The following is a 13,237-nucleotide window of genomic DNA, read 5'->3' as shown; positions in this document are numbered from 1 at the left end:
AAGATGGTGGTTTTAAACTTGCAGAAGGAAATCTATGTTGAGCAGCCTCTTGGGTTTTCTAAGTCAACTCGACAGGTGTACAAGTTGAAGAAGGTTGTCTACCGCATTAAGCAAGCTCCTAGGGCTTGGAACAAGAAAATTGAAACCATTCTTCTAAAAAGATTAAGGTATCGAAGATCAGACTCAGATCCTAATTTATATGTCCACAACTCAGATGACCAAACTATGGTGTTTGTGTTTTACGTGGACAACCCAATTCTACCAAGGGACCACACAGAGAATTATCCTCAACATGAATTATCCTCAACATGTCATCTTTTCTGAAGGGATTCAAATGGATCTTGAAAAGATCAAGATAATTTAAGAATGGTCTCATTTTCATGATTTACATGAGGTGCTATTGAGCTAAAAATGCATTAGCTTTAATAAAACAGCCCCAAAAATCAGTTAATTAATAAATTAAACATGTTATTAAAAAGAAATGCATTCCTAGAGATTGTCTGTGTTGCACAAGCACAAACCCTAGTTGGGAGGACCCAAACCTTCTATAAATAGGCATGCTGTCCTCCATCTAGTCTCAATCTCGTTTTTGCAGCTTGCAAGTGCCAAAGCTTTGCTGTCCACACCCCACATGTGAAGTATATCTCAGCCGAAGCTGCCCACCATTGTCTATCATCATTAGGTACCTGCTGTCCAGCCTTCCCCACAGCTTTCTTCAATTCCCAGCCATTGTTCAGCTGCTGTCCAGCCAGGCATTCCTATTGTCCACTCTTTTCTTTTTGTCACCTGCATTCAGCCAGCCCAGTTTACTGATGTTCATCACCTTCCAGCCTGCATGGACCAGCCAGGAGCTGACTGACAGCCGGCAACTGCTGGACAGGCTGTGTTTTCACCAGCCTGCTGCCATCCAGCCACAAACATCATCCTGCAGCTCGCACTTTTTATGTTCTGCTTTTGCCTGGTCAGATTCACACTCTTGTGCTGCATTTTGCTGCCACGTTATCATCATCCTCTGCCTTTGTTGGTTTTACCCTGTTTGCTGCCCATCTGTCATCACTCATTTTGCATCCTACAGCTACATTTGTTGCTACCAAACACCTTTAAAGGTTGCGTTGCTGCGTTTTGGGATTCGTCAAAGTACGACATGCTCTCAGCTCATACTCTCTACCCTGTCCTTCAGACAGTAGAGTCCGGGAATCAATATTCTTCACTACACAATGTGTTTGCTGCGTTGAGCATTGTTTTCTATTCAATATTCATCCTCATTATTCATTGTGATCATTGTCTTTGAGTTACCCCAGCCATAATTGTGTTTTGTATAAGTATGCTTGTTTGTCATACGATTACATTTACATATTTTGTGGTAGAGCACCTACTCAATCCTTGTAGGAGCCTATGCCAAGAACTCAGCAAAACCAGCATCCACTTCTAGCTTTGCAATGTTCCAACACGGTCAGGGAGATCTTTCTAGTTACGCAACAGAGACGCACCATTACTCCATTACAAATGAGGAGTTGTAGCTAATTTTGGCTATGTCAGCAAGCCTTTAAACAAAAGTTGCATGAAGAAGATATACTTGATTCTTTCTCGTCAATTGTAGTGCATAAATCTAATGATGTTGCAAGGCCATCAAGACACCCATTAGAGATGCACCCCCCTCTTGGAGAGAGAGATCCGAAGTACATTTCTTACTTTCAATCTCTCTCTCCTACTTCGCTGCAAGGTATATAAGTTTCTACTTTTGCTCCTCCTCCTATTTCTTTTGCTTCACCACCTTTGCAACATTTGGATAAAGATCAAGATAAAGCTAGAGTCCCCTATATTGATCATGGAAAATCTCCCACTGAAGATCCATTCATGTATGATAATACAGGAAGGGGTGATTATAAGAAAAAGATTGGTAAATCTTCTTCTTTCTTTCCTTCTTCCAATTTTTCTTCTCAAGTCAAGATAAGTTTGGTGTTTCTTCTTCCTTGAATTCTATATCATCATTATCATTTCAATTGCCATCTCTTAATCAAAATCAACTAAATGCATCTTCATTTCAAAACCCACCCACTTTTTCTGCTACCTCACCATTCACCTTTGCATATCAGACACCTCCTAGCATTGATGATTGCACATGCCACATTGGAGGGTTCTTTGAACATAGCCACAACCTTTAGGACCTCTACACCTTCAATTCCAGGTGGTGTTCATGCACCTTTGGTTCTTCTGCTACCTCACCATTCACCTTTACATATCAAAAATGTCATGGAATTGCACACGCCACTGCAAGTACTCCAAGAGGAGAAATTTTGAAGGACTATTGTCTAATTCAATGGCAAACATCAAGAAAGAGTTAATAGATGTGATTACAGAATAGCTACAAACACTGAAAATGAATACCATCAACATATCTAGTATTGTAGAAGATGGAAAAGATGTGATGCGATTAAATACATGGTGCAAAAAGTGCCATCGGGTGGGACATTTGGCCACTAAATATACCCGAAAACCAACTATCCCTAAAGCCTTCTGTTCGTACTATTTAAGAAAGAACCACACAAAGGATATTTGCTCTCTGAAGGAGATACATGAACGAAAGAAAAAAGATGAGAAAGCAAGATTCAACTTGTTGGAATCCAATATGAAAACCCAAGATATGGGACCAAAGCTTAGAGAGTTCAACTCTAATTTCGGCCCAAGGAGGTTTCCCTCTCAAAGTTACAAATGCAGAGAAAATGGACATATTTCGCCAAATTGTCCAAACCCTAGAAGGCCCATAGACTACAAGCCCTTATGCAGTTGATGCAAGGGAGTAGAACATGCTGCAAAAGACTATCCCAATCCAGCTCCTGTGAAAGCCAACACCATTGATAATCAATAGAAGACCCAAAAACCTGCCTCCAACTTGGTGGAATTAAAAGTTACCACAATAACATGTACCAGGAAAAAAGAACCCACAGTTCTAAAAGAGAATGTTCCCTTTGTCAAAACTGTGAGGTTCAATTTTCCAACAAAGAAACAAAACAGTCCAGTGCCACAGAAGGATACAGAGATAGTTACAAAAGCAAAACTAGATGTCCAGGAGATAGAGAATGCAAAAGTACCCCCAATAATTGAAGAAGTTCAGATGTTGACGATTCTAGAAGAAACAGAGAAGAAGAAAGTGAATGTTGCCCCATTCCCTAGCTGGTTGAAGAAGCCCATGGATCCTATCAAAGAATATGACTTGGTCAAAGACTTGGACACCTTTAAACCAAACCTAACATTCCAACAATTGCTGATGTTGTCCCCTAGCCGCCGAAAAAAATTTAAAAGCATATTGACAAGAAAACGTGGCCTAAGGACTGCTCCCACAACTACCACCAAGCCTAATAAGGCCCTAGAGCCAGTAAAGAAGTGGATGTGGCTAACGCCTTCTTAGATCCTAACACCCCAAAGATTAGCGTTTGGATTAAATAATGTTTTATTGCAAATGCATTGATTAATAGCGACTCATCAATGAACATAATGACAGATGTGACAATGAAGAATCTAGGCCTGCAAGGCATACAGCCTATACAGTGGCTTATTAGACTAGTAGATCATAGCAGAATTAAGCCTTTGGACATTCTTCCACATATGTGAAGACAACTCTCACAAGACAAGACTATTGATTAACCTATTTGGTGGTAAAATCAAATTCTTATAGGACCGCATATCCTCTACTACTAGAAAGACCATGGCTTTTTGAAGCAAAAGCGCGAACCGATTAGTTCAAGAGAACCTTGGCCCTAGGCAAAGAACCCAACAAGATGATAGTAAAGTTATATGGCTCGCAAGAAGATAATGGATCCACCTCTATTGAAGTCTTAATAGACTCCTCCAAGAAGTTACAAATGATACATCAGCACATAAAAAAGCTATCAAACATATCTTTCCCAAGAAAACAAAGGCACGATTCCTGATAGTGGGCACTATAAGCCAACTTCCAAAACAAGCAAAGTCCTTGTCAATGGGTGAATATCTTCTGCCAGTTTCAAAATTAAATTCTAAAATAACCTCTAATAATGAGATAGAAGCATGGATGTATTGTTCCCTCTATTACATAGCCATAGTAGAGCTAGAGATAGAAGCAAAAGCAGAAGATACAACAAAGAGTTTGTTTTTCACCTACATAGCCCCTACAGAGACAGAGCTAAATTTTGGAGAGGACAAAGATGAAAGTAAAGATGAAGATTACAAAAGCCAGATGGAGGAAATTATTCAATTGGAAGAGAATAGAAATAAGGGGAAACTCCCAAAAGCTTTCGAAGCTAAAGATCCCATGTTATTGGACAAAATGACTCTAGTACTGTTTGGACTAGTAAATGAATCTCACCATATACACAGGATTTATAAAAAATGGATTAAACAAAATAAGCCTTCCTTAGCAATGACTCTTGTTGCCCTAATTTATCATTCTCAAGAAAGAACGATAATGATGCACCTTGTCAACAAACACCAATTCTGCAACCTAAAAAGAACTCAGATGATTCCTGTTATGTGACATTCTTGGAGGCGTCCTTAGAAGATGAGTCCTCGAGCCAAGAGATGATTAACACTCCCACAAAATCCAAAATAGCCATGGTACCATTTCAACATTCCAAAGAGCCAACTAAGTCCCCATGGAAAAAAAAATACACTTCCAGTGGAGCATCAAATGAGGAGGCCACTCCCTTAAAGAAGTCGAATATATATCCAAAAGAAGTCCGCGAGACCTCCATGTATAAAGTGGAAGGTGAAAAGCAATTAACTTTTAAGGATGCAAATGGTACTAAACATCACTTAAAGATGGATACCAATCTTCCAAAAGAGAAGATGTCCGTTTTGCATAACCTACTAAAGGAGAACTCGAACATATTTGCATGATCGTATAAAGATCTAAAGGGAAATGATCCCATGGTGTGTCAACATCACATCGACCTAGAGCCCGATGCCAAGCCGGTAAGACAAAGATAAAGGTGCATGAATCCAAATTACTCACCCTAGTGAAAGTAGAGTTGTTGAAGCTCCTTGAAGCTGAGTTATCTATCCAATGGCTGATAGTGAATGGGTTTTACCCATCGTGGTAGTACCCAAGAAGAAAGGAAAGTTGTGAATATGTGTAGACTTTCGTAAGTTGAACTCCAAGACAAAGAATGATCATTTCCCTATTCATTTCACAAACTGACTATTAGACACAGTGGCTAGACATGAGCTTTATTCCCTATTGGATGGATTTAGTGGATATAACCAAGTCCAGATGGAAAAAGAAGATCAATCCAAAACAACCTTCACAACAAAATAGGGAACCTATACTTATAGAGTGATGTCGTTTCGGCTCTATAATACCCCTGGTATCTTTCAGAGAGTGATAATGGCCGCATTTCAAAATCACATGCATGATTTCATTGAGGTGTACCTAGATGACTTCTCTGTTTATAGCCTAATCCGTGAGCATTGGGGACACCCAGAGCAATGCTTTGATTGATGCCCAGAGTATGGGATCTCGCTCAACCTCGACAATGTAGTACCAGATGATGTTTTTGGTCTACTAAGACTTTGTGATTCTTCCTTTTCTTTCTGCACATAACTATCATGATTATCGTCATCATCCAACGCGCCACCACTAAATGCATACCAACTACTCATCTCATAAAAAATAACATCCCTGCTTACTCTAAACTCACATGTGATAGGGTTATAACAACAATACCCTTTCTACTCTAAAGAGTATCTAATAAAAATATATTTTTCAACCTTTGGATCAAGCTTCTTCCATAGCTCAACTAGCACATGAAGATATGTAATACAGCAAACACTCTCAAGTGTGACACATCGGCCTTTTTGCCTATAAAGCATTCTTTAGGAGTCATCCATGAACTACAACTGTGAGAGTTCTATTCATAATATGGACAGCAATATAAACAACTTCAAACAAAAAGTATTTTAACATATTATTTTCAGTCATTAATGCTTATGCAACTTCTGCAATATATCTATTTTTTCTTTTTGCAACCACAAGAAGTCACTGAACTCATTAGAGAGGTACTCTCCCCCTCCATGCTAACCCTAAGAAGATAAAATGTGTTAAAGATTGGCCAACACCTACTACCACTATTTCACTTAGAGGATTTCTTGGTCTATCGTCATTTTATTGCCGATTCATTAAGCATTATGTGCCTATTACAGCTTCTTTGGCTGACAGGTTGAATAAGAAAACTTTCTTTTAAGATACACTTGTAGATAATAGCTTCAATCAATTAAAGGAACTCCTTACTTCTCCTCCTATTCTAATATGTCCGGATTTTTCCAAAGAGTTTACCATATAGTGTAATGACAGTGGCTATGGCATAGGCGTTGTTTTATTACAGAAGCATGGAGTTATTGGTTTTAAAAGTCGCAAGCTTACATATAAGAAAATGGCTATAAATCTCTATGACCAAGAGCTATTAGCTATCTTATATGTGATAAAGAAAAGGCACCATTACTTGTATGGCAACCAGTTTAGAGTTCAAAGTAACCACAAGGTCCTAAAGTATTTTCTTACTTAATCCAATCTCACTCCTAAGCAACATAGGTGGATAGCTACTCTACAAAATTATGATTTTGACATCACTCATATGAGGGGCAAAGACAATGTGGTAGCTGATTCTCTCTTCCGCATGTGAACATGTAAAGTTTCAACTATGATTAAGCTACATAGTGACTGGATTGAAGAACTATAGAAAGCCTATCTTTTGGATTATGAGCTCAGCCATATTTTTAAGAAATTATAGTAAGCTCTCATAGAGAAAAGCTCGCATTATAAACTTAAAATTTGCTTGATTTGGTGAAATGGCAAGATTGTTATTTGCTCTACTTCTTCTTTCACACAAAAAATTATAAAGAAGTTGCATTTTTCGCCTTTAGCTAGACATTTTGAAGTTTTTAAAGCCTATGATAAGATCAACAAAAGTTTTTATTGGAAAGGATTGTTGAAAGATGTTAAGGATTTTATTATGAAATGTATGTCTTATCAGCAAAATAAGAACAGCACCCCCATAAGCTAGGTGATATGTTGCAACCCCTACCTATTCCTGAGAGCAAGTGGACGCACATTACCATGGACTTCATTACTAGTTTATCTACTGCTAAATGGCACTGGATAGACTCACCAATGCAGCCCACTTTAATCCTACCAAGACACGGTTCACTGCTTCACAGGTGGCTAATCAATTTATAAAGCAGATCTTTAGATTGCATGGAATACTGCAAGTGATGGTATATGACAAAGATTCAAAGTTCATGAGTAACTTTTGACAGGCGGTATTTGACTCCATAAGCACTAAATTGACTCATTCTACAACCTATCATCCACATATTGATGGTCACACAAAAAACAGAAATAAGTGGTTAGAGACTTACCTTCACCATTTTTGTCAGGATATGTAACATGCGTATGATTCTTGGTTGCACTTGGTTGATTTTATCCATAATAACTCCACTCATGCTAGTATTGAAGTTTCACCCTTTGAGGCTCTGTATGGTTATAAGGTGCCCTTACCCACAGTCATTTTCAATGAGAAAATCAATCCTCATGGGAAATAAGAATTGGAAAGAATGCAGACCCTTCTTCAACAATGTAAGATAAATGTTAGGAAGGCCTAAGATTAGATGAAGATGTATGTAAATGAAAATAGGCAACCTTTAGAGTTCCGAGAAAAAGATTTAGTTTTGTTGAAAGTGCCCAAGTCTCATTACTCTACCTTGAAGGATAGATCTAGTAACAAGCTTGCTAATAGGTTTTATGGATCCTACAAAATCCTGAAGCGCATTGGAGACTTGGTATATAGATTGAAACTACCCTCTTCCACCAAGATTCATAATATATTCCATGTTAGTCAACTCAAGCTCTTCTATGGTATTCTTATGGATACAGTTGATGAGCTGCCACCTATAGATAAACAAAGTCTTATTCAATACATCCTCCACATGATCATAGGTTAGCGTGAGAAAAAGCTTTGCTCTCGAGCTATCATTGAATATTTGATTAGATGGAGACGTTTACCACTTGAACAAGCTTCTTGGAGGCCCGAATCTATATTAGATGAGTTTCCTTATCTACAAGATGCATTAATAGCTGAAGCATAACTACAGTGGAGCTATTTATGGAGCAAATAGGATCTTGACAGTAGTTTGTTTTAGAACCGTTCTTACTCTGCCAAATTTTTAGAAATATGCCACCTACACAAAGTCAAAGTGCTCTTTAAAAGCTACACTTGGAGTGGCACGCTTTATTTAGATACTGCTACCAAAAGTTATAACAGATTTTGTTCAGCAGGGTCTATTTTTACAACGAGCTATCTTCTCATTCTTAAGCTTATTTCTCGTAGACTTATAAATTTCAAACTCTTTTTAAGACATCGGAATCATGAGTACACCTGAGACTTACCTTTATGTCTTCATTTCAATCAATATATCTTAAATCTTTCATTCATTTCCGTACTCTATATAGCTGAAAACAGAGTAGTACTCTATTTTATCCATCCTTTCCAACTCGTGTAAGTTTGTTTTTCTAGGCAAAAACATTTGGAAAGGGATAGATTGTAAGAAGCTGGGAAGAATATATATTTTAGTGTGGAATTATTAATAATACCTTGTCACACTAACATAGGTATAAAAGGGGTGAGACATGTAAATTTTCACATCTTTTGAACATTAATACATTTACTATCTCTTACCTCACCTTCTTGTTCACAACTTCTATGGCTTCTCTCTTCTTTCCTAACTTTCTAATCTCTCTCCTCATCACTCCTTTCTCTCTCCTCTGCTCTTCTTTCTCTCGCCTCTCAATTCTCTCCTTAATACTAGTTGTGTCATAGTGGTGAGTACCATTAGGAGATAATCCTTCTCAACAAACCTACCTTGGATCAAATTCTCAAATGCTCTACTATTTACCAAGCCAAGTGCAAGATGGCCTATAACCATCGCTTGCACAAGCACAAGATCATGATGTCCCAAGGAATAAGAATCCATGTCACCCAAGGGTATTATCTTAAGGGTAGAAGCCATGATGGACAAGGTTAAGGCCTTCAGAATCTTGGTGCCCAACTTGGAAGTTTCATCCTTTGAGTCAAGCTTTTTGGATTTATTCTTGACGATGTGACCCTTCTACTTGCATGTAAAGCACTTGTTCCTTACTTGATCTTCTTTTGCTCCCTCAAAGCTACCACCTCCTTGGAAGTATCTCCCCCACTATTCATGGACCTGCCCTTCTCTTTGGCCTTTTGGCATCTATACGAGGCAATGTCACATGTGCATAGTGGTCCACGCACATGCGCTGGATCACTATCAATCCCAAGAACACGTGCATCGCTGACAAATGCTTAGGACAAGGCCACTCCAAGATTGCCTTGACCTTCTCAAGATCCATAGAAATCACCTCTATGGAAATGATGTGCCCCAAATAAAAAACCAACATCGTGTAGAATTCAACTTCTGCTTGTTCAAGAAAAGCTGATTCTCCTGCAACTACGAGACCGCTCTACTAATTTAAGCCTATTCCAAAGAGTTAAAACAACCACAACTTACAAGGGTTATCTGCAAATGGTTCGCCTCGATTTTTTGAAAAAGTTACCTTGCCTCGGTGACAAAGCTCAGTGACCCCAGCTCGAAACAGTACTTTCTAAATCTGCGGTTATGAAGCTTCGAGATCGATCCATAAAAAATGCAAATCTATGTCCAAGACTGAACATTACAGAAACTATATCGTGTGCAGGTTTTTCAAGAGGAGCCCAGCTCCCACAACCCCCCTTCGCCCGGGAGCCCCCCTAAACATGAAAAAAGAAAAGAGAGAAAACCAAGAGCGGGACTGCTCTAAGGCTCGCGACGCATAATAGATTGTCTCTTCCGGAGCTAGCAACATTGCCACGATCGAGATGAAAGATGCAAATGTGGACGAGAAAGAGGCATACCTTGTTGAACCAAGGGTCATGGAGGACGTCTGTGCTGCGTTTGTGGACGATGGAAGGGCGAGCCGCTTCATTGAAGAGGTGACAGACGCCCCCATGCCTGCGCAGGTTGCAAGGCAGCAGGTGCTTATGAGATCGAAGAAGCAATCGTTGCGCCATCACAAAATCACTGCAGCGCTTGGAAAGAAGGTGGTGATCGCAGGGGCATCCAGTATCAGTCGTAAACATACAGAGACGCATATATCATCCCCATTCACAAACCGCCATTTGCGCGGCATGTCCTTTTGCCATGCGTCTGCATAAAGTGATTCTCCCTCAAATGTGTATGCAAAAGAAAGTAGGTAGCTTGACAATGTGGTCATGGGGGCACCTATGGTGCTGTATAGCATCCATCGTTCAACATGGCATAACGTTTCTTTCTCTTTTCAATGTAAAAGGTACATGCATAAGCATCCGGCTAAGTCAGAAATTTGAATAACGATATTTTCAGCCTCTTGCTAGTAATTTTCAAAGGAGTTTCAAAACACGGTCTTTTGTGTTTGAACCTTAGTCTTTGGCCAATTACATCACAAATTTTGATATTACAGCTTGAAGATATTTCGTAGGCTCTTCACACTCCTCGTTCAAATGTCGTATTAGCGAGAAAGATGTGTGATGATTAAAGCTCAAGATGGGATGGAAATATTTGTGGCCCCACTCTCATCAAACCTTGAGGGACATTTAATAACTTCCCAAGTAGAGATAGTGGAAACCAAACATTTTGGTGCATAGTGACTTCAAATGTAACAACTAAGGATACTATCATATCTTCACATCATCCGTATTCTATAATATAAGAAAGAACTAGCATTCCTTGCACTTCGGAATGCTAGCCAACTTCATGGTAAACTTCTTGCTAATTGCAAAGCAACATTGCAAGGGAACTGAAGTCACCATGTGATACTACACCCTTTCACCATCCTCTAGCTACCCAATTGCCACTAGCATTAGCCACTTATCTCCCATTGCACGCTAGTGCTTCTATTGGGCATTGTCACCCACTTCCTTCCATTGGCCCGCTCTAACTACTTGTCCTCTCATTGGCTATGGCCTTTACATTACTATAGATTAACTCTAACTTAAAGCTTTTAAAAAATGTGCTATATTTTTTTAAGTTTAGTCTAGTTATACTTGGAGATTGAGGAATACTCGATTTACTCCCCACTCACTCTCACCTTTATGGAGGTGAATGATTGAAAAGGATCTACCCATGTGCATGTCTTGTCAAGTCACTTCCTTGAGTCTTAAGGTTTTGAGTTTTCTTTCTTGCCTCTCACTTACGAATGAGCTAATAAGGCCAAATGCCAAAATCTCTAGAAAATCTTCTAAAAGACATTCAAACTTTCTTAGCCATCATTGATCAATAGCTATCATCATCCAAACTAACACTGGAGAGAAAGGAGAGGGGAAGTTTAAAATGAGAAGAATTAAAAATATAAGGGTAGTAACAAGCAATGGAGAGGGGTAAAGGAAACACAAAAAAAACTCTCTAGTCCCCTATATGATCTATACTCTCCCCCATATTAAACCATCATCAATGTGACATACATATTCCTAGGGTAGAGGAGGCTATGTGCAAGATTCTGATGGAATCAAATTCCAATAGTACTTGCATTCCTACCTTGCACTACAATAAGAGGCATATATGCTTGAGAACAACATGGAGTAGTGGGGGGTTAATTTAAAGTTTGAGTTTGATTGTTTAGGATAGTATAGATTAGGTTTGAAAATTGAATCCCAAAAAAAAAACTTTAACATTTTAGCAAACTTTCCAATCCTTTGCGACATAGATTATGGTTGCAAGTTTTACTTATTCCTTTGGTGAATTAGTTGCACTTCATGATTGATCCATTTTCCAAATGTTGTCAAGTGTGTCAAGAAGGGATTGATGAAAGTCTATTGGTATTTGGAACCATCAAACTCTCTATTTTTCTATTCTAAAGTCGAGTGCAATCACTTCAGTCTTCCGCAAGCACTTGAGTCACCACATCCCACCTATCCCTTAAGTCACCAACCTACAATTCCATTCAACTCCATTACACTTGAGTACGTTCCAAGAAGAAGTTGTAAGAATTACAAGCACAAAGGGGGGACACACACACACACACACACACACACAGAAAGAGAGAGTAGTGGTGCCATCACTAAAAAAGAGTAGTCTCTATCACCTTTTCTCTTTCTCTAACCCACCCATCGATTTATGAGTGGTCGTAGATTTCTAGCCCATTCTACCAAGTATACACATGACCACTCAATACTTCACATCTCTCACCTACCTAACCCACCAACACTCGAGTAACAACCCTCAATAGTCACATGCCTTTCGCATGCTCAAATTGACTCCATTTCTAAACGATTGGAGTACTCAACTTATGCCTTACATGACTTACATCTTATATGAATCTAAATGGATAAGCCACCACTCAACAATTGATGTCACACACAACTAGCTCCCTTACCTATGAAAAAGTTTACCTATGTGCCCTCGACAAGAAAACCCATGTGGATAAGAGCGTCATTGTCCATTTCTAATGATGGTGAGTATTTACTTTTGTGAGTATCAACATTAGAGTTTATGATGGGTGTCTTCATCGCGATTAGCACCTCAGCAATCGGGAACACATTGTTCTCCAATTGTGAGCAACCAATGTATTTCTAGGATGACTTCCATGATCATTAGGACCCTTGGTTGCATGACTCAATAGGTTGCATGCCTACCCCTCTTGAGCATTGTATTCTCTTTTTTCACCTTCCTACCCCTCTCGACTGGGGTTGCTAATTATCAAGAGGGGTAGGACGGTGAAAAAAGAGAAGACACTGCTCAAGAGTGCAAAATAGTGGAGAGGGTCGATTCATTGCTGCGCGTTTTATTGCCTATGCCATGAAAGATCCAAATGATTGGCCTTCCCTTGCTTTTCAATTCAACTCTAGAGGCAACACAGATAGCCCCTATTCACATGCACTCAACTTGAAACCTCCATGTTTCCACCACAAGTAGGCATGTAGGTACAAAAACACATATGTATCCTTGCTTAGGCACTTCACCCCTAGAAATCACCACACAATATGGCCACCCTGGACATAGGCATACTTAAAGGTTCACACATCTAACATCATTAGCACTACATCTCACTTAATAGAGAAGCCAAGTAGTCCTTGCCACGCACTCAAAGCACATAGGCAATCACACCCACTTGGGTCCCATACATAGTTATGCTACTTAGGCACAACAACACACACTGGTAGATTAGTATTCCATA

At 39.2% G+C, this 13,237-nt stretch overlaps 1 protein-coding gene across 3 annotated transcripts in view; it reads right to left on the bottom strand.

The window, feature by feature from the left end:
- NAD-ME1 (NAD-dependent malic enzyme 1) overlaps positions 1-10,354 on the bottom strand; it is an 82,784-nt gene extending 72,430 nt beyond the window's left edge. For all 3 annotated transcript variants that reach the window (XR_015691542.1, XR_015691541.1, XM_087682526.1), the window contains exon 1: positions 9,942-10,354. Coding sequence is in view for 1 of the 3 variants with exons in the window: in XM_087682526.1 (XP_087538652.1) it covers positions 9,942-10,178 (237 nt within the window). In the remaining 2 variants the exon portion in view is untranslated. The remainder of the gene's footprint in view (positions 1-9,941) is intronic.
- Between the last annotated feature and the right edge of the window lie 2,883 nt (positions 10,355-13,237).

Source organism: Lygodium microphyllum, chromosome 8 (assembly GCF_053477565.2).
Source record: "Lygodium microphyllum isolate KBCC chromosome 8, Lygodium_microphyllum_v1.1.10, whole genome shotgun sequence".
In the NCBI taxonomy this organism is placed as follows: Eukaryota; Viridiplantae; Streptophyta; class Polypodiopsida; order Schizaeales; family Lygodiaceae; genus Lygodium; species Lygodium microphyllum.
The sequence above is the reverse complement of the archived record's forward strand: the minus strand, read 5'-3'. Positions and strand labels throughout refer to the sequence as shown.